Source organism: Podarcis erhardii, assembly GCF_964252035.2.
Source record: "Podarcis erhardii genome assembly, chromosome: 6".
Classification (NCBI taxonomy): Eukaryota; Metazoa; Chordata; class Lepidosauria; order Squamata; family Lacertidae; genus Podarcis; species Podarcis erhardii.
Genome location: NC_138510.1, coordinates 19,278,841 through 19,300,407, shown reverse-complemented (window position 1 = coordinate 19,300,407; position 21,567 = coordinate 19,278,841). Strand labels below are relative to the sequence as shown.

At 46.6% G+C, this 21,567-nt stretch overlaps 1 protein-coding gene across 4 annotated transcripts in view; it reads right to left on the bottom strand.

Moving 5' to 3' along the window:
* RIPOR3 (RIPOR family member 3) overlaps window positions 1-21,567 on the bottom strand; it is a 99,390-nt gene that overhangs the window by 6,729 nt on the left and 71,094 nt on the right. For all 4 annotated transcript variants that reach the window (XM_081867591.1, XM_081867592.1, XM_081867593.1 and 1 more), the window contains exons 12-19: window positions 12,904-13,033; window positions 10,938-11,552; window positions 10,180-10,319; window positions 9,206-9,344; window positions 6,267-6,402; window positions 4,997-5,158; window positions 4,310-4,468; window positions 373-575 (exon numbers count right to left, since the gene is read on the bottom strand). In XM_081867591.1, coding sequence (XP_081723717.1) covers window positions 373-575; window positions 4,310-4,468; window positions 4,997-5,158; window positions 6,267-6,402; window positions 9,206-9,344; window positions 10,180-10,319; window positions 10,938-11,552; window positions 12,904-13,033 — 1,684 coding nt within the window. The remainder of the gene's footprint in view (window positions 1-372; window positions 576-4,309; window positions 4,469-4,996; window positions 5,159-6,266; window positions 6,403-9,205; window positions 9,345-10,179; window positions 10,320-10,937; window positions 11,553-12,903; window positions 13,034-21,567) is intronic.

Below are 21,567 nucleotides of genomic sequence, written 5' to 3'. Positions count from 1 at the left end.
GTGTGTGTGTGTGTGTGTGTGTGTGTGTGTGTGTGTGTGTGTGTGTATGTATGCTAACAAGTGGGGGGGGGGGTAATGTGACAAACTAGGTCTTTGCCCCGGGTGACAGAAAGCCTAGTTTTGGCCCTGGTGAGGAAAACTGCACAACTTTTTAGTATTTCACTGCCTCAAAACAACATCTGAGGGCCATGGAACAGCCAAGAGTCCTGGTTGACCCCAGTGAGAACACGATGGTAGACTAGATGGGCCTTTGGCCTGGTCCTGCAAACCAATGCCCCTACCACTCAGTTATGGCCCCTTCCCATACATATAGGTATATATTATCTGGATACAGCAAACGAGGGAATGTCAAGCGAAGTGGAAAGCCGGTACCTTTTCCCTGAAATTCCTATCAGCTGCTGCCCGAGAGAGGCACGACATGGCTGCCTTGCCCACACGATGGTTTTCATCAAGCTGCAGGATGGCAAGGAGCTGTAAGGTCTGTGGAAGGGGCTGCAGTCGGCTGAGTCGCTTCCCTTTCAGTTTCTTTATTTTCTTCATTCTCCCAGGACGCTGCAGGTCCTCAGTCAGCATCACTGCAGAGGAGGAACCCAACCATAAGTGGATTATGGCTCTGAAAAGCTATTTCCGATTTATTCTCTCTTCCCTCCACAGCATAATGTCAAGGTAACTTATTCTACAACAGTTTGCATGCAGTGCAGTCTGAGCATTTACACACAATGACGTTTCTGCACCAACGGGACTTCCTCTCCCCATGGGCTCCCTTGCCCACACCCCAAAATCTTCTCCAAAGAGTTGAAGGAACACCACCTCAACAAATTTGGGAGGTATGCAGGGAGAGGAAGTCCCATCGCATAGGCAGAAGTCTTTGTACTAAAACAATGTTTCTCAAATTTGGGTCTTCAGCTGTTTTTGGACAACTCCCATCATCCCTGACCACTGGTCCTGCTAGCAAGGGTGATAGGAGTTGTAGTCCAACAACAGTTGGGGACCCAGGCTTGAGAAATATTGTACTAAAAGGACAACTTCATTGGACACAACCCCAATGCCTTTTTTTGTTTAAAGGTATACAACTGCCGGTACAAATTAACATTTAAGGTTGTTAAATCAGACACTGGTCCACCCAATGCGCTAGCAACTTTGACTAGGTCACAGGTAGAGAATTATCTTTCTGATCAACCCAACAGCTCAGTTGGAAGAATGTGAGGCTCTTAATCTCAGGGTTTGTGCCCAACGTTGGGCTAAAAATTCCAGCATTGCAGGGGTTTGGACTAGATGACCCTCGGGGTCCCTTCTGTTACGATATAGAAGCAAGGCAGCTGCAAAATGCTAGCTTGAAAGCAAAACATAATGGGAATGTTGGGACTGTCTGTGGGAAACAGAGGGACAGTCAATTCACAGTGCGAAGCACCGGAATTAGCTCAGAGTGTAATATGAGCTCTTCCGTTTGTTCCTGTCCAGGAAGTGCAGGAAGTGTTTGTCACTAGACTGCTGGAGTTTGAAGAGAGCAGTCGTGTTTTTTGTAACGCTGCAAAGACAGAAATAAAGGCATGTAAATACGTTTCTGTCTATCTCTTTCCCCTGCCAGGGGGCAGGAAAGGGGGGGGGTGTTCTTCTCACGTTTGAGAAGAATCGCCTATCGAGACCTAGCCTGGATTTTGCTGGGGAATGCAGCCAGGGAGGTCAACAGGGAATCATGCCGGGTGCCTGGGAGAGTTGCCAGTTTCTCCTGATAAAGGCTTGATTTCCGACACCTTCCACTTCTACTCTTCTTTGATCATATGACTCACCTTCCGTAAATTTGTTTAATCACCCTCTTAAGTCACCTAGGTGAGCACCAGGGCCACACCTGGTGGCAATTAATTGTGGATATTATGTAACACACAATGCAATGACGGTGAAGATGTTTGGATGACACTGAGGACCAGTATGTTAAAAGAGGAGGAGAAAATCCTCTCTCTCTCTATCTACTTAGACCACCCTAGGCATAATTGAATAAACCTCTGTCATGTCTCCCTGGCCCATAATCACGTTTTGCCTCATATTTGTGTTCACTTGATTCCTTCCATTCCTAGGTAAAGGTCAAGGACTCCTGGATGGTTACGTCCAGCCAAAGGAGACTAGGGGGTTGAGGCACTCATCTCGCTTTTCAGGCCGAGGGAGCCGGCGTTTGTCCACAGACAGCTTTCCAGGTCAGCACGACTAAACCGCTTCTAGTGCATGGAGGACTGTGACAAGTGGCAGAGTGCATGGAAACACCGTTTATCTTCCTGCCGCAGCAGTGCCTACTCACACTGCTAGGTTGGCAGGAGCTGGGACAGAGCAACAGGAGCTCACCCCTTGCATGGATTCGAACCGCCGACCTTCCAATTGGCAAGCCCAAGAGGCTCAGTGGTTTACACCACAGCGCCACACGTGTGCCACTAAGAGTTACCTGCAAGGCTACCAATTTGAATGAGCGCTTGGTAAAGTGCCCCCTGGTGGGGCCTGAAAGAATTGCCTACCAGTGGCAGACAGCAACAGCAGCACTCATATCACTGTGTTGCTCTAGGTCAGCAGTTCTCAACCTGTAGGTCCCCAGATGTTGTTGGACTACAACTCCCATCATCCCTGAGCTCTGACCTTTCTAGCTAGGGGTGATGGGAGTTGTAGTTCAACAACATCTGGGGACCCACAGGTTGAGAAAGGCTGCTCTAGGTAGGCAAACTAAGGCCCAGGGGCCGGATCTGGCCCAATCACCTTCTAAATCCAGCCCGCAGATGGTCCGGGAATGAGTGTGTTTTTACATGAGTAGAATGTGTCCTTTTATTTAAAATGCATCTCTGGGTTATTTGTGGGGAATAGGCATTTGTCCATTTCCCCGCAAAAAATATAGTCTGGCCCCCCACAAGGTCGGAGGGACAGTGGACCGGCCTCCTGCTGAAAAAGTTTGCTGACCCCTGCTCTAGGTCAGCTGTCCTCAGCTGAGCTCCCTCCAGAGGTTTTGGACTACAACTCCTATCAGTTCCAAACAATGGTCAGCAGTGGCGTAGCGTGGATTGTCAGCACCCGGGGCAAGGCAAGTAATTTGCGCCCCCTAACCCCTGGATTTTAGCACTCGAGTGCGAGCGCGCGCCCCCAGATGTTGTGGCCGGCCCCCCTGCACCCCCCCACGCTACACCACTGGGGCTGGGGGCGAGCGAAGGAGCCAAGGACCCCCCCTTAAGGCTCAGCAGGAATTTATTAAATTTATTATTTGCGGCGCCCCCGCGGGCCGAGGCAGCCGAAGCCCCCTCCCCTCGGGCGCCTCCCCGCCCCCTCCTCTCCTTGGGCTGTAGGTGGAGCCCGCGCTCCGAGGCGCTCCAGATCGGGGCTTGGCGAGCGCCTCTCCTCCCCCCGGCCTGGACCGGGGGCTTCCAGCCGCGCTCCGTCCTCGCCCGACCCCCCCCCCCGCAGCTGAGAGTTGTGCTGAGAGCCGGAGCCAGTGGCGCCCCCTTCCGCCGGGAGACCCTCGCCCACCCGCCGGCTTCCTCTCGGAGGGTGTTGGGGAGCGCAGGGCGCGGCGAGGCCCCTCGGAGCTCTCCTCCCCCCCAGTCGGCAGAAGCAGCCGCCACCTGTGGCTGGGCCGAGGGGATGGCGGCGGCGGCGGGGTGCGGAGGCTGCCCGTGCCGGCCAGGCGTTGGTGGCGGCGGCGGTGCTGCTGCAGCGGCTGCTCCTCCTGCGAGCAGTGAGTGGAGCGCAGCCGCAGCGGCGGCGGCGGCGGGGGGCGCGCGCGCACTAGGGCGCAAGGCTGGCGGTGGCGGCGGGGAGCCCGGCGGAGGAAGGAACTTGTCCCTTCCCTCTGGACTCGCGCCCCCCCAGAAGTTGCGCCCGGTGTGGCCGGCACCCCTGGCACCCCCCACGCTACGCCACTGATGATCAGAAATGATGGGAGTTGTAGTCCAAAATATCCAGAGGACACCAGGTTGGGGAAGGGACTGTTATGAGAAATCAAAATGGTGGCACCTAGAACAATCTTCAGTTGTTTCCAGGAAGTGCAAATAGCCAGCACTTATCCTATGAACCCTGCTGAACAGGGGCCACCACACCAAAAGCCCTGTTCCGAGTTGCCCCGGAGCAGCTTCTGCTAGCCTTGGGACTTGAAAGGGAAACTCTCCTACAGAACACAGTGAGCTGCTGGGTACAGCTCAAGGGACAGGACGGTCTCTCAAGTAGCTACCATTTCAATATGCAACAGCCAGTGGTGGGCCTTGGAGATTCACCCTATATAGTAACTCCTAACCTGGCAGACACCTGGCCAAATCTCAAATCTCGCCAGCCATTCATTTACCTTCTTTAGCAAATCTGGCCAGGTGTTTTTCCAAATTGTTCACGTGGTGCTTCTCCAGGTAGCTGTAAAACTGGAATAATGTCACTGATTCAGCTGGGAGATCCGTTGAGGGAAAGAGCAGACTGCCTCCAACTATCCGCTCCAGGAACACCTGCAAAACTGAATGGGGGTGCATAGAAATGAGGCGTGGGATGTTTTAAACGAAATAAACGTGAGGCAAGCAGTTCTATCTAGAGATGGCCAGGGCTTGGATATTTGAATTTCCTCCTATACATTGGAAGATAAGAAGAGCCTTGCTGGATCAAAACAAATGTGCATCTAGATCAATATTTTGTGTGTAACCACTATTACCTAAACACTTTCAAGCCTATCCTCAATGCATTCAGAACTAAACAATAATGCTGTGATGTTGTTTTTTAAGGAAGTTGAAATTGTGAATGCAGTAATGGGGCAAGTTATAAATGCTGAAGAATTATTATTACACAGATTACATTTTTAATGTAATTTTTATAAATGAATACATTTTCCTTTTAATCAGTCAGTGGATATTTTAATCATTGCACCGCTTTGGATTAACTGAAATCCAAAACAGCTGCCAAGTTTTAAAAGTGATCAACACTGGGCAATCACAAGCAAAGGCACAAATACAATCGTGCATCTCATGCACCCGGGGTAGACAGGTATTACCTTTTTCTATGTGTCCTTGATAGTTCTCTTTCGTTTTGAACATCAGTATGTATTTCAAAGGGTTCCAAAATCTCTCCGCTGGACAGAATAAAATGCTCCCCCGCTCGGTGCACTCACTCCAAATCTTCAGGCAGCGCTTCTGCTTTTTAGCTTTTTGAATGACTGCAAAAAAATAATAATATGAATGTCAGCAAGGGGCCTGAAACTCATTTGCAAGTTAAAAGTGAAATACCAGAAGGTATGCCTTTTCTGCAGTGGCTGCCCCATCCGTGGGATGCTCTCCCCAAGGAGGGTTACCTTCATTATACAGCTTTTGGCACCAGGCAAAAATGTTCCAATGCCCTTTTAAAATCGGGGGGGGGGCTGTTATTGGGTTGTTATTTTTTTATTTTGAATGTGTATTTTGTTATTTTTTATTTTATCCTTTTGAAATGCCCTGAGACCTACAGGTATAGGGTGGTGTGTGTGTGTGGGTGGGTGGGTGGGTGGGTATAGGTATAGGTATAGGTGTATAAAATAATAAGCCTAAACTGAGGCTGTGCTAATCAGTATACACACCAAAAGAAAAATATGCACAGATAGGGATACGTAGATGGATGCATATGTCACCAAATCACTCCACTAGCATTTTACTAATCTCAATAAAAGCTTGATCCCAAGCTCCCAGATCAATATCTGCCTTCTTGAGAGTTTGAGTCACATATGACGTGCAAAAGTATGCGGGGCAGGGGAGTGATATGTCCAATGCAGACTTTTTGTTTTGCACGCAAGTGAGAGCTGGGAGGCCATTAGAAGTGGAAGATCTATTTGAAGGAGTGGCACTTGGTTAAGGAAGGAATTCAAGAACATGTGGCTCTCCAGGTGTTGCTGGACTCCAACTCCCATCAGCCCTGTCAACATGGCCAATGGCCTGGAATGTTAGGAGCTGTAGTCCATCAGGGAGGTTGAGAGATGGGGGAGTGAGAATGGGTGTGTGCTATACGTTTAAGAACAGATGCACAGATCATGTAGGAATGCATTTGTTGGTGTTAGTGTCCAGCTGTGCACATGCAGGTATGTGAATTGGGATGTGTGTGAGAAACTGTGTGGGGTTATTCCACCCACTTTTGCTTTGATCCCACTGGCTCCTTGAACGTTAGCCACAAGCGAATGCAGCCCTTGGTCATAACAGGTCCTCCATCCCCACCTCCTGCTAAACTGGGGCTGAAAACAGAGGATTCTTGGGAGTGTCTGTTCCACACCTTAAAGTTTTGGACATCTCATAACTTACTCTCTTCCACAGAAGTCAGGTTCCGCGGCACAGGAGCAGCCAGAGCAGAGATTATCTCCAGAACGTGTTTCTGTTGTGACACCTCTTCCAAAAGGCTCTGCTGGACAATTGGAGCTAGGTTTGGCAGGACAAGTTTCTGGAAGCAAAAGAAGGGAGGAGTAAAGAGGCTACTGCTCAGGGTTGTATACTAAGCAACGAAGCAGCCAAGTTCATCTGCACATGATCCAAAACTTTCCCAGGGCCATCAGGGAGAACACCTGCCTCCCACCGCTGCGGCTGGGACACACATTGTCAAATGCAACCCAACAGCTGTGAGTTAATTGCACTCCGCTGAGCATGGATATGAATAAAGCCACTTTCTTCCTTTTGAAATTACTGTGTTGTTGTAGTGCATGCGGATAAGCAGCTGCCAATATTATGGACCACAGAGAACTAACTCTTGCAATACTGCAGCGCTTGGGCTGCAATTAAGGCTTTTCCGTTCATTTCGCATTTACAGGTGAATCTAACAAATCTGCATTTTTCCAAAACAATATGAGAATTGAAACAAACACAGCTATCCTTCTAAATTTGCACTTATCCGACTTCTGCAATGCAATTCTGCATCCAACCAATGTTTCCAAAAATTAGGTGAAAGTGTGGATATAAAAATTGAACACATAGGTGAAAATAACACACAAGGATGCATTAAATTTGGGGAAACTGCTTGCAGAAATGTGTTTATTTAACTCAAAGCTGCATATAAAAATATGATTATTAGAAGAAAACAATTTGCAATCTGCCATGCAAATGGAGAGAACTGAATCTTAAGACTGGGAAAATGAGAAACTGAGGGAACTGGAACTGACAGATCACTCCATTCTCAGTTGCAATCCAAAGCTGGTCGTAAAGGCCAGTGCAAACAAGATACGTCCTCGTGCGAAAATTCCTGTAAAAGGGCCTATGCACAGCATAAACTGACACAGAAACCCCAACACTGGCAACAAATACCTTGGCAAACATGCAAACTATGTAAGCACACTCACTAGTGAGCTGAGATTAGCTCAATATTAAGTTGACACAAATGAATAAATAGGTTTGCTATTGGAGCCTTATTCTAACTTCCCACCCCCATACCCATGTGATTCATAAGTGAATGAGGATGGGGAGCAAGACTGTAACACTGGCCCTACCCCTGTCTGGGATGCTCTGCCTCCACATTTACAGCTGAAAATAATGAGTTCTCACCAGAAGGCATTTCCTTGTAGTATCTCAACAGACATTGTATGGAGCATTGAACATCTGCTGACTGAGAATGGTTCTTAGCCAGAAGATCTGTTCATGAGTAAGCATTAACAGAACCTTTGGGAGTCTAAGGCTTCAGGGTTCTTCCAAAAATCGTTCTCTCTCTCTCTCCTATGTGAATTGTGCTCTTCCCACTCCTGACTGCTACTACTGTATAAGGATGATCAGCATGAAAGAAGGAGCAGCTGGCTGCCCTGTTCTCAGATACAGAACAGCCAGCAATCAATGGAGCTGGAAGGGGCCTAGTTGCTGAGAGATATAGCCAGGAGCAGAGACTTTTTGGAAGTCACCCTGTGTGCCAGAGTTACCTGGGACCTCACAATCATCACAGTGCTTCCTTGTTCAGCTCTGCACTGGGTAGTCATGTCCCCAGGGAAGTCAACATCTGGAAGTGCCTTCAAAGGCTTCCTGAGAATTTCTGCTCAGGCCCTGGAAACATAACTATCAGTTGCAAATAGTCTGACGAGCATGTATTAGGAAAGCAGATTTAAAAGAGGGTGGGTGTCTGTTTTGTTTTTACCAGAGCGCCAAATAAGAGCCTCCCAGCCCTCTGCATGTCGACAAAGACCCCTTGCCTGAAATCCTGAAGAGCTGCTGCCAATGAGACTGGGCCAGAGGTAGCCCTTTCGATGTGGCGATGCTCTTTAGAAGTTGTTGGACTCCAACTTTCATCACCCCAACCAGCATGGTCAGTAGTCAGTAATGGTGGCAGTTGTGGTCCATCATGCTGGCTACCCCTGGAATGGACAGTACCGGGCTAGATGGACCAGTGGTCCGAACTAGCATAAAGGCTGCTTCATATGTTCAAAAGATGCAGGGATAGGGCAGCAAGCCAACCTGAAAAATACCTAGGGTTGTCCGGTTCTGTTGTCATCAGATGAGAAAAGGGAAAGTCAGAGTTCCAATTACACAAAAAAGTCAGACTTCCAAGACATGCACAAGATGGCCATTACTTCCCTGTCTTGTTAGTGGGCTTCCCAAGAAGCATCTTTTGGGGAAAGAGGATGATGGCCTAGATGGATCTTTGATCTAATCTAGCAGAGTTTCTTCTTACACATGAGTCACAGGGATGCAGCAATCTCTCAATTTTGGTTTCTCCCAGTCTCTTTTTCCCAGCCTTAAGTTCAGTTCTCTACATTTCCACATCAGGTTGTGATTTTTTATTAAAGTTCTCACAAAGATTCATCAGCATTTTTTAAAGTGAGAATTTCTCCTAATTCGTATGCAACAATACACATTTTTGCAAAGTGGATTTTCCCATTTGTATGTTATCTTCCCCAATATGTACATTTTCATACACACGTTGCCTTAGTATATGCATTGCTGAACACATGCCTTGGAGACCTACAAGGCAAAATTCGGAAAAGTGAGAATTTCAAAGGATGGCTGTATTTGGGTTTGCATATTGCTTCAGAAAGTGTGAATCAGGTAGGTTCGCCTTTGAATGAGAACTAACTTGAGTTTCTCCTGCCAATCCCAACTCATGACAACCGGTTTGAATGTTTGCTGATTGTGCTCATTAAAACAATACAATCTTCTCTCCAAAGACCGACTGTCCTGTGTCTCCCGTTCCGTGAGATTAATCATAGTAATAAGACTCCAATTCCCCCTTTTTTAAAAAAGAAAAGAGAAAGCAATCAAACACAATTCCCCACCTGCAGAAGAGCTCTGCAAAACTGCAGATGAGCTTCCAGAAGTGTATCTAGGTCATCACTCCCTGTGGTTAACTCCTTCTTTTCTCTTTTGGTATCATAGCCCAGGGATGGAAGCGTGGCTTTGTTGTAGCTGCTGGTGCTAAGGACAAGGATAAGGAAGCAAATAATTAATAGAATGAAAATAAAGCACGGTGGCAGGGGGATAAGTGGTGAACCAAGCCCTATCTTACTGAGGAAATATGGTCAATGCTTCCTCTGGGTTATGATCTGGGATCAGATTCCAGTGATACAAAGGAATTCAGTGAAAGGAGCATAAGAACAGAACATCAGAAGAACCCTGGTGGGTAATGATAATAATAATTTATTATTTGTTTCCCCAGCCACTCTGGGCAGCTTCCAACAAAAGATTAAAAATACATTAGAATGTCAGACATTAAAAGCATCCCTAAACAGGGCTGCCTTCAGATGGTTCTAAACCTCAGATAGTGGTTTATCTCTTTGACATCTGATGGGAGGGTGTTCCACAGGACAGGTGCCACTACCGAAAAGGCCCTCTGCCTGGTTCCCTGTAGCTTTGCTTCTCACAGTGAGGGAACTGCCAGAAGGCCCTCAGCGTTGGAACCTCAGTGTCCGGGCAGAACAATGGGGGTGGAGACGCTCCTTCAGGAATACTGGACCAAGGCTGTTTAGATCAGTTCATCAATCCATCCACTCCAGCACCTTGCTTGTCAAGAGTGGTCAACCAGAAGCTTCTGGGAAGCTATCAGAGTAGCACATTTGGTAGATGAGTGGTTGGTAGAGCATGAAGGCTCCCTCGACTCAATACTATAGGCAGCATAATTATTTAATCTAGCCCTGTTGGGCCACCACTCTTCTTTCTCACAGTCTTCTAACCTCTCAGAGGCAGGGCTGTGTATATACAGCATTTCTGCAGATAGGGAAAGAAGGTTGCAAATTTATATAGAAGGCCTTACCTGGTACTGCGGGTCCTTACACTCCCGAGGGATGACAGTTCATCCGCACTGCCGTCAGCATTGAGGAAGTCAAAGCTTTCCAGCACTGTCTCAACCATCAAGCTCTCCACAGAGGAGTGTTTCAGTTGGTACCTTTTCGGCTGTTGGAAAATGCAAAATGAGTTGCATTTCCTTTTCAGTAGAAACCCTTTTCATCCCCATGGGCTATCAGTAGCACAGATATCACCAGTGAATATTCCAGCACCACCACCCTGATTTCCCAAATTCCCATTAGCCCCAACCCACCATGGCCAATGGTCAGGGATGATGGGCGTTATAGTCCAATAAGAAGAGAAGAGTTTGGATTTGATATCCCGCTTTATCACTACCCAAAGGAGTCTCAAAGCGGCTAACCTTCTCCTTTCCCTTCCTCCCCCACAACAAACACTCTGTGAGGTGAGTGGGGCTGAGAGACTTCAAAGAAGTGTGACTGGCCCAAGGTCACCCAGCAGCTGCATGTGGAGGAGCGGAGACGCGAACCCGGTTGACCAGATTACGAGACTACCGCTCTTAACCACTACACCACACTGGCTCTCAATAATATCTAGAAAGCCAGATTCCCCAGACCTGCTTTAGGGTGCATTCTCTAGGAACATTTTCACCCCTGTGCATGGCTCGGGCATAATCCATATGTCTGCGCAAACGTTCTTGCCATCTTTGGGAATCTAGGAGTAGAAAGGATAAGTACCGAGAGCTAAAAATTAACAACAATTCTTTACCTTTAATTTGCCCCGGATGCAGAAAAGCTGGTATTCCAATTCCTCCATTTGGATAGGGCTCGGATGCTGGGATTTCAACAAAAGCAACACTTCCTGAAGTGTCTTCTCAATTGACTTAGTCCTTCTACCACCTCTGACGTCAGAATTGCCTCTCGATCCTCTTCGACCAGCAGAGAGGACCTTCCTTTGCTGTACTAAATGGTTACTCCTGTCCTGGACGGTGGACTTGCCCCTCACTTTCTCCTGATCCAGTGGGCGCGTTGGTATGGCGAGAGCTGGGTCAGCATGGGTGGTCTCTTGTAGGATGTCTAGAGTCCTGCGGCTGGGAGTTTGGCACAACAGAAGGTCCTGCTGCTCTCCTGCCACACAAGCATCTTGTAGGATAGTCAGTGTCATGGGCAGCGCCCTCTGATTCGAAGGTGGTGTCACGTTCCCGCTTTCTGCCCCTTTCGGGTCCTCTGAGCTGAACGAGCTGCCTTCTGTTGTCTCCGTAAGACTGTGGCTGGTGCTCCTCAGACTCATGTCAAAATCGCAGTCGGCCAAGTAGCTCAGGATGCAGGGATCTCGGGCCTCATCCCTGATATCTGCTTGTTTTTTCCCTTGCTGCAAAACAGACTGAGGCAAAGAGAGAGGTGGAATTACGCAACCAGTGCCTTTCTACAGCACATAGTAAGCGCAACTCCTAAAAGGAACCTGCGACCTTCCAGACATTGATGAACCTCAACTCCCATCATCTCTGAACAACGGCTACACTGAGCAATTCATTTTCTCTCAGTTTCTCATTTTTCCAGTGCTAAGTTCAGTTCTCCTCTCTAGAGGCTGAGCTCTCCCAGCACCATGTCCCTCAATTGCAAAATTACTCATCCAGGGAGGGATTCAACTAACTTGTTGTGCATGTGGAATGAGGTTCTCCTGTACAATGGGACTTCCTCCACCCTCTCCTCTTTCCCCCACGTTCCCTAAATCTGCTCTGGAGAAGAAGAGTTTGGATTTGATATCCCTCTTTATCACTACCCGAAGGAGTCTCAAAGCGGCTAACATTCTCCTTTCCCTTCCTCCCCCACAACAAACACTTTGTGAGGTGAGTGGGGCTGAGAGACTTCAAAGAAGTGTGACTAGCCCAAGGTCACCCAGCAGCTGCATGTGGAGGAGCGGCGACGCGAACCCAGTTCCCCAGATTACGAGTCTACCGCTCTTAACCACTACACCACACTGGAGAATTGGGGGAGCATGGGCAGAGGGTGGGGTGGGGTGGGGAACATCTCATTGCTCAAGTGGCCCTCATCCCCTGTGCACATGCCCCACTTGCATGCATTGTAGCAAACCTGGAAGTGGCACAGAAAAGGGCAGAAATGACCCTAAAATCGCACAAAAATGGCACAGAAACAGCGCCCAGCAATCCCACAAGCCTTTAAGGCCTGTGGAGAGTTGGAATTTGAGCAAGAAGGGAGCAGTTGTGGTGGAGTTTGGTGAATTTTTTTGTTTTCCCCCCTCAGGGTTTTGTTTTTCAAAGGGTTTCCAGAGGTTTAGAGGGTGTTTGCAGGCCTTTGCAATTGTGTTCCCAACATACACCATTTCACTTAAAGGTGTGGTGCCTCAGAACGTAACCCCCATGTAAACGTACATGGAATTCCACCCCAACCCATTGTTTTTCAGTCTTTCCGCCTCACCAGAAGCTTCTTCAGCTCCTTGAAGGCCCTTGGTGCTTTACATCTTCATTTCATTAATTAGCAGCAGTTCTAAACGGCATGGCTCCTGTTTCAGGAGAGCCAGAAAAGCCTAGTATATTGTGGAGCTGACACTCATTTATCAGAGGCTGCTAACTGAGCGTACTTTTGTTTTCCTTTGCCTGATACATTTCAGCAAGTGGGACAATTCCCTGTAGGCTTGTCATGACACACTGCAAAAGTGGCTGGGAGGGTAAGCGCTTGAGCGCAGAAGCTCTTTGCATCTCGCTCATACTTACAAGGTAATATTTCTCTCGGAAGCTGGGGGTGTTTGGTGGGGTCCAGCTGTATATGGAGTTTTTCCTGCTCCCCACAGAAAACTTGGAGGCAGATCCGGGAGACAAGACGAGGCTTTCAGTGTCAAAAGGGCTGCGGGAGGGGGAGACGGGGAGAGGGAAAGAGAGAGAGAGGATGAACTCGGAACACAAAGGTTTCATGCGCCATACCCACTGAAGAAATGTCATTCCTCTCCCCCATAGTATGTTTGCACACCACCACTGTACGGAAAAATGCTTGATAACAACAACAACAACAACAACAACAAATTTATTATTTCTATGCCAGCCACTCTGGGCGGCTTTCAACAGAACATTAAAAACAGAATAGAACTTCAAACATTAAAAACTTCCCTAAACAGGCTGATTGTTAAGTGCTGTTGCAGGAGATAGTTCCGTTGCAGGAATATCTTGTTTCCACAGCTAAAAGAAAAACACCAATGTCATGTACATTGGCGGGGGCGATGCAATTTTTTCACCCAGCTAAGATATCTGCTGCAATTGGGAGGACAGTACAGAATATGGTTTTGTGAGTGTTGAGAGAACCTATTAGACTACGCCCATGATATTGCTAGCATCATAGGGAATGAGTCCCCACTACTGTGTGTTTGACTGCCAAATCAAAACAGTTTCATTTGCTCAAGCCCTTTTAACACAGCATATTTATGATGCTTTTATCCACTGGCTGTTTTTATTGATTTATTGCTGTTTAGTCCCTTGCTTTAATTTTATTTTCATTACTAGCCTACAGCATTGTTTCGCCTTGTTTTTTTACTGTTTGAGATACTCTGCTGTAAAAGCCACATTGAAAACGCTTTCATTAAAATGCGGGTAAAAGATATGACTGAAATAAATTAAAATAAACGAGGAGCAGCATGAATGCACATCCTGCCACTGGAATACCGTCATGTGAACGTAAGCTTTGATTTGCTTTTAACACTTCAGAAGCTGAACACTCATCCAAAATAATTCTTCATCTAGCAAAGCAGTTTTCAAACATGATGCTTTCAGGAAACAAGTGTGTTCACATCCCCCACCCCCCCCTGCAAAAATGCAGAAGGTAGCAGCATTCATGCTATAGCCAAGTTCATGTGTAGCATTTTTTAAACACACACACTACTAATGCAAATCCCAAAGCAAATGAATGTGTTTGTCCCCAAATTGCAGTTTGAAAGGGGCAGGAAGAGAGTGACCAACAATTGGAGTGAACTGTAGTTCACACTGAATACAAGAAAGGTTCTGAGTAGCTTACAAGAGCAGTGTAGTGTTGTCCAGAGTACACTTAGTGTGCACAGAATGCGGCTTGAGGTGAGGGTGGTAGAAAACTGAGGAAGGGAGCAAAATCCACACTGCAACATTTTGTTGCAGGGCCCTGCAGATACATCTTTATTTTTACATGCACATATTACTCTACCACCAAAAAGATGCTCAGAGCAGCATCCCAAAACACAGATACAGTGGTACCTAGGATTACATACGCTTCAGGTTATAGACTCCGCTAACCCAGAAATATTACCTCAGGTTAAGAAATTTGCTTCAGGATGAGAACAGAAATTGTGCAGCAGCGGCGTAGCAGCAGCAGGAGGCCCCATTAGCTAAAGTGGTGCTTCAGGTTAAGAACAGTTTCAGGTTAAGAACGGACCTCCGGAACAAATTAAGTACGTAACCAGAGGTACCACTGTATTCAAATACAGTGGTGGACACCATCTAGCAAGGGCACTGAATGGATAACAATCAATCTTGGGGAGATGGACATACCCTAGCGAAGACCAGTTATGAGATAATTTTCTGCCAGATGCATTTCAGCTGCTCAGTCCCATGGATTTCATTCAGATTTTCTTCTATTTTTGTGCACTTCGGGGCACCACTTTATCTCAGCCTGAAGACAACCTGAGCGTGGATAATAACTTCTTTACTCTGAAGGTGCTGCTGCGATACCACTGTGGAGGCAAGGCTTACAGAGCATTGAGGCTAATGAAGTTTAATTGGCTAAGTTCGCCAGTGTCACACAGCTGGGCTTCGTCAAAGCAAGTCAGTGCCACACAGGAAGATTAGCAACTCATCTGCTTTTTCTCCCTTTGTAGCAAAACAAGAGAAGATCTCTGAACGGCAGAGAATATTCCATCCAAAGCAGACGCCACAGTTACTTACAAGTCCATTTCACTGGCTTGTTTCAAATGTATACACTTCACCTGACTACCGATATGCAGAAAAGATGCACTGTATGGTTTTCAATGTTAAAACCTCAATATGTGGGACCACCAGCCTCATATAACCAAAATGCTTACATCTAATTAATGCATGAAGTAGTTAATATCATAGAGTAAGCTGTCAGGCTAAGCTTGGCCACTCCCCCTCATCATAGGAGTAAGGAAGTAATGTACAGTCATACCTTGGTTGACGGACATCTTGTGACTCAAACGTTTTGGCTCCCAAATGCTGCAAACCCAGAAGTGAGTGTTCCGGTTTGTGAATGTTCTTTGGAACCCGAACGTCCAGTGCAGCTTCCATGGCTTCTGATTGGCTGCAGAAGCTTCCTGCAGCCAATTGGAAGCCATGCCTTGGTTACCAAATATTTTCGAAGTCAAACGGACTTCCGGAATGGATTGCATTCGACTTCCGAGGTATGACTGTAATGTATATTGTTTCCTCGGTCTACCATGTGAACTCTGGTGTGTAACGCAGGGCCTTTTCTACAAAGCCATTCTTGTGTCCCTATACAAATAATTTAGGAACTTTCACCACTGTTGATCTAATCTAAGTTTTGCTGCCTGTATTTTCTTACTTTTCTAGGGGGGGAAACATGCCACGGAACTGGATCTGTGCCCATTTCCCTTCTTTATTCTGGTTCAGCTATTGGTTTGGAACAGGACCATGTCTTCTTTCTTCTTCACAGCTCTACAAAAATGTAGAGCACATGGGATGATGCTGTGCTCAGGTTGTGTGTGTGAATAAATCCATCAATTAACTTTCATTCCATGAAAAACAAAAACTGGGTAAGTGCTGGAACCCCTGGGGTCTCTTTGTCGCTCAGAGATTGGGGTGGGTGCAACATCTGGGTATTGTTTTGGGGGAGTATTGTTGCTTTTTATTTTTTACTTGTAACTCCTACAATTCATGTGGAAATTGTTCAGTTGGGCTGTGTACTTTTTGATGAGCTCTGATCATAATTTATGACTACTTTTGTTATGTTTGTATTTTTATTTTTTGCATTGTAAGCTGCCTTGAGCATGGTTTTAGTTATGGAAAGGGGGCATAAAAAATAAAACGATGCATTTACGAATGTTACGCTGGTGAAATGTTTTGTACCAGAATGACATTGTTGCACAAGAGAAGGCGTTGCTGTGGTAACATCGTTGCACAATCAATTGTGCAAAACAAGTTTCCGCTAGCAAAGCTGTTGCACCGGATTCTGCTGGTGCACAACATTAAAATTCACCCATCATGTAGGGCAAGAGCTCTTTGTACTAGGTGCAGCAGAATTCAACCTTTTCAGATCCAGTAGCTACTTCTAAGCCAAACATGCATTTGGGGACCCATTTCTTAATCTTTTAACACATATCTTTGCAAGGTGGTAATACTCTTGTTGCGACCCACCTTCAATCAGGCCATGACCTACTCATGGGTCTCAATTCAACAGTTGAAGACCAGTGAACTTGTGGACAGAGAATCATGGATACAGCCCTGGGGGTGTGGCATGGAGTGAGCGATGCTCTGGCTCCACCCACCACCAGTTGCAACCCCGGTGGGCTTTTTCCATGGGCCAATGGCCCTGCACAGAACATAAGGCTGTCTCTCCCTGCTCTTGAGATATAAGATTTAAAAGGCACACACACACACACACAGAGAGAGAGAGAGAGAGAGAGAGAGAGAGAGAGAGAGAGAGAGCGCGCGCAGCTGGTTTGTAAATAAGTCATTTTATAGTGTAACAATATCCACTGAAAACGGGGGGAAGGTGTGTATTTTTTTTTAAAAAAGTGGCTACAAGCAAGCAAACAAGTCTGCTGGGGTTTTTGGGGGGGTGTCAACTTATTGGGGGATTTTTGCACAAAGCCCCATGAGAATCCACTTGCTGAAAGACCAACATATTGTGCAAACTCAAAACACTGCAAAAATGTTTTTAGATTTCCTACCAAGGATTAGCTCACAAAATAAAACATGCCCCCAATTAAAAGAGTTTCTCGGAATAAAATGTTTCTTTCTTGGAGGAAAAACAATAAGGGTTGTTTGTGTGTTAGTTTTCCACTACAAACAGCATTGCAGGAATCCCCCTGGAGTTTTCATTTCCACGCAGATCCAGTATATCATCGGAATATATTTTCACACACACAATTTACCTAGCACAGAAGTTAGCCTAACAGATTTGTATTTTCCTGGAACCCCATGACTCCATGCCTCAAAAGAATTCCCAGCACTTCTTAGGCAGAGCTGTAGCTGGGCTGGGGGGGGGGAGGTCTAGCCAGGGTTTCTGCCCCAAGTGAAGCCTCCAAAGGGGCGTCATTGAGGCTCCCAGCCTCCCAAGCATGTCTGAGCTTCAGCCAAAGAGAAAGAAGAAAAAGTGAATCCGAAATTTTTTCTCCTCTGTGCAACTTCTGAACAGACAATCCCTCCATGTGCAGCCTTACTCACTGGTGTTTGTACAAGGGATTGCCAAAGTTGCCACAAGAGGTCCCCATTTAAGTTTGGAGAGGAAACATTTCCCTGTTAGAAAAGAATTCAAGCCTTAGGAGAGCTGGCACACACATTTTTGGATTTGCAGATCTAGCAGCAGGGAAGCACTGGCAAACCCCAAGTGAGACAGGAGTTGCTGCAGAGTGCCGTGGAAACTTTTGGCACACAGAAAGGGAGAATTGGAATCAATTAAACTTGCTCCGAGTTTGGCTTCTCAAACGGCTCGCTCGCTACAGTGCTCCAGCCAGGAAACAAAAGAGGCTTCTCTGCACTGTGGCTTTGCAATATAGTCACCACCAAAGCTGGTTTAGCCAGAAAGAGATGTGCAAAATCTATACGGAAAACAAGAGATGGGACCTGAGCTGCAGGGAAGTCAGAGCAGAAATGCCAAAGGACCCAGGCCTCTTACCTTTTCTGGCACACACGCCCTTAGCTACTGTTTTTACAAGGATATTGGGAGAGCGGGGGACAATTATTTGGCTAAAATTGGAGGGAGGAAAATGGAACTTGTGGATTTCATTAAGGGCTGGCCTACATTTTTCTCCCATAATCTGAGCACCGATTCTGAGAAGCTCCCTGGAATTATATCCGTCCTACACTACAGAGAAACAATAGCATCCCGCTGTAAACATCCAGGAAGTAAAGGGGAGATCACACACACACAAGCACACCCGATTTATTCCAGCTTTTGTATGGTGCAATGGCCATGTTTGCATGTCACAGTAAGGCAGGAGTGGAGAACCTTTGGCCCTCCAGATGTTGCTGAACTTGGGGTGTTAGGGGAGGGGCAGTATCTCTGGGGAAGGACGTATCGTGCTCCTTCTGGGCAGTTTGTCCACCATTGGTTTGCTCCCTCTGCACACAGCTCTCATCCGTGGCTCCCAGAAGCTGTCAGCATGCGATAGCAGCCACACCCTGGAAACAGCTTCAAATGACCAGCTAAACTGGGTGAGGGTAGCCAATGGGTCTCAAACCCTCAATGAGTTAGGGTCTTGCCCTGCATGCGAAGACAGGCTCCAGTGGATTGAGTGGATGAGAGCAATAGTGGGTCCAACGGTCAAGAAGGCAGTTTCTGCATGTAGTGTAGAGGGAAGCGAGGGGCAGATATGGCTTGTTAATCTGGGAAGGTAGCCCATCTAGGAGAAGGAAAACTGATCACAAACCTCCACTGTCCTGTGGCTATACCCATTTGTGAGAAAGGCTTCAAGAGTAAACCAGTCCTTACCCTCTACCTCGTGGAACATCTTCAGGAGCAGAAAAGGCTAAGGAGTAAACTCTACACAAATCCAGAGTGCAGTCCCTAATGCCTCCTTCCGGAAACTCCTGCAGCCAAGCTGGAGCCAAACATATTGCTCTGCTTTCCTTTGTACCACATCAGCCGAGGGGGGAGGGTCTTGTCATCTGGGCAGCATGGATCTCCATACACACAGCCTAGGCTTGCACCCCAGGGAGCTCACTTCATTGCTGCTAATGCAGCAAAAAAACCTCAACCCAACTCCTATCACCCCCAGGAAGCATGGCCAATGGCCAGGGATGATGGGAGTTGTAGTTCAGCAGCATCTGAAGGGCCAAAGGTTTCCCACATTTGCAATAAGCACAAAACCATGGCTTACTGTGCAGAAGAGATTGCTCTGGAAGGAAACAAACTATGATCCCAATTGAGTGTTGCATCAAATCCAAGTTCATTTGCTCCAAACAAACCTTGGTGACAGATTATGGTTTCTGGAGGAAGCAAAACAAACCATAATTCCTGGTTTGCACACAATGCTAAGCCAGACACCCTGGTTAGCTTTTTCCCAGGGTGAGTGGGGAGCAGCAATCATGATCCTTCTGCACCATGCCAAAGGCCTGTCTAGGCCAGCATCCTGATTTCACAGTAGCCAACCAGATGTCTATGAGGATCCCAAGTGCAACAGCAGTCTCCTCACTGGTGCTCCCCAGCAACAGTAAAGTGGGCTACACTTACTTGTGCATGGTAATATTTGGTTTAAGGTTTAACGTATTACACAAACTCTGTCAAAACAAAGACATCTTAACCACATGGAAAAAGGAAACATGAAACAAGTCCAAGAACTAATAAATAACAGGAACTAATAAATAAAACTATTGCTTTCCAAAGTAGATTTTTTACAAAGATTAAGGCCATCTTTCTAGTCAAAAAGTGTTTTTTAAAAAAAATAAAAATAAAAATCGCTTCACACGCCTCGCCCAGCAGCAAGCATCAGTCAATGTTAGCATTTCAAGCCAATCTTTAATAGCAAATCATTTATCACACAAAAAAAGTTTACAAAAGGATGACCCTAAAAAAAGTTTTAAAAGCAAGACCACTGTTGGTGAATTTTTGAAGTGGAAGACAAGTGATTGTGCTGGAATGGCTAAGTAGGAACTTGACACAACACACATTTCAGGTCATTGTGTTAAGATCCAAACATGGGAAAGCTGATGAACGTATAAACAATTTGTTTCAGGTGGCCTCCTTCCCTTCCCCTTATTTTGGGTACCGGCCAAATGTTTATTGTGCAGTCTTAAAGAGCTTTCGTTCTCAGCTGTGTTTCATCTTCAGATTCCATTCTTCATTATTTGTATAGACATTACCAGTGAACTAGGGAAGTGAGCTTCAAGTTCACCCAGAGCAGTTCATTGTTAAGGGCAGAACAAAGCCACTGGCAGAATTGCCACCAACAGAAAGAATCAAAAGTCTTTTTTAAAAGAGAGAGAGAGAGAGAAGACAGCAATACAGCCTGGGCAATATATTCTTCTCCCAAACATCCTTTCTTCCAGAAGTGGCATTTATAAAGCTGAAGGTGTTGTGGGGCAGCTGCTCCTACCTAAGCTGAGCTTGGCCTGCAGGCGAGAACAGAAAGAGAACTGCCAATATAATTCTATACTGCCACCAACCTTCCTGAGCACCAAATTCACTAGACAGCAGAGGTGGCTACTTTCTGTGGGCTCAAGGAATGCCCTGTTTCAGCAGCCTGATAGCTGGAAGTGCACATTGAATCACAAACAGACCCTAGGCCCCAGTGAGATGCTATAATCCAACAGATACCATTTACGAGAAATGGCTTCACATGCATTCAGATATATGCAGCAAAAGTCACAAACAGGTGTAGAGTGTGCACTGAAACACAGAGCTAATTCAAACACTCTATCTTGGTTTATTAAGCCGAGATATGCACAAGCCTTTTGTGTACACAATGGAGCGCATTATCTGCTGCCTGTGCAAAACGCACAATTAAGCTAGGAAGCCTCTAATAAACCATACTTTGCCATTTGGGGCATGTTAATCTGGAGCACGAAGATCATGGACACTGGGCCCATCAGCTCCTGGCAAATAGAAGGGGAAGAAATGGAGGCAGTGAGAGATTTTACTTTCTTGGGCTCCATGATCACTGCAGATGGTGACAGCAGTCACGAAATTAAAAGACGCCTGCCCCTTGGGAGAAAGGCGATGGCAAATCTAGACAACATCTTAAAAAGCAGAGACATCACCTTGCCAACAAAGGTCCGTATTGTAAAAGCCATGGTTTTCCCAGTAGTGATGTATGGAAATGAGAGCTGGACCATAAAGAAGGCTGATCGTCGAAGAATTGATGCTTTTGAACTGTGGTGCTGGAGGAGACTCTTGAGAGTCCCATGGACTGCAAGAAGATCAAACCTATCCATTCTTAAGGAAATCAGCCCTGAGTGCTCACTGGAAGGACAGATCGTGAAGCTGAGGCTCCAATACTTTGGCCACCTCATGAGAAGAGAAGACTCCCTGGAAAAGACCCTGATGTTGGGAAAGATTGAGGGCACAAGGAGAAGGGGACGACAGAGGAGAAGATGGTTAGACAGTGTTCTCGAAGCTACAAACATGAGTCTGACCAAACTGCGGGAGGCAGTGGAAGACAGGAGTGCCTGGCGTGCTCTGGTCCATGGGGTCACGAAGAGTCGGACATGACTAAACAACTAAAC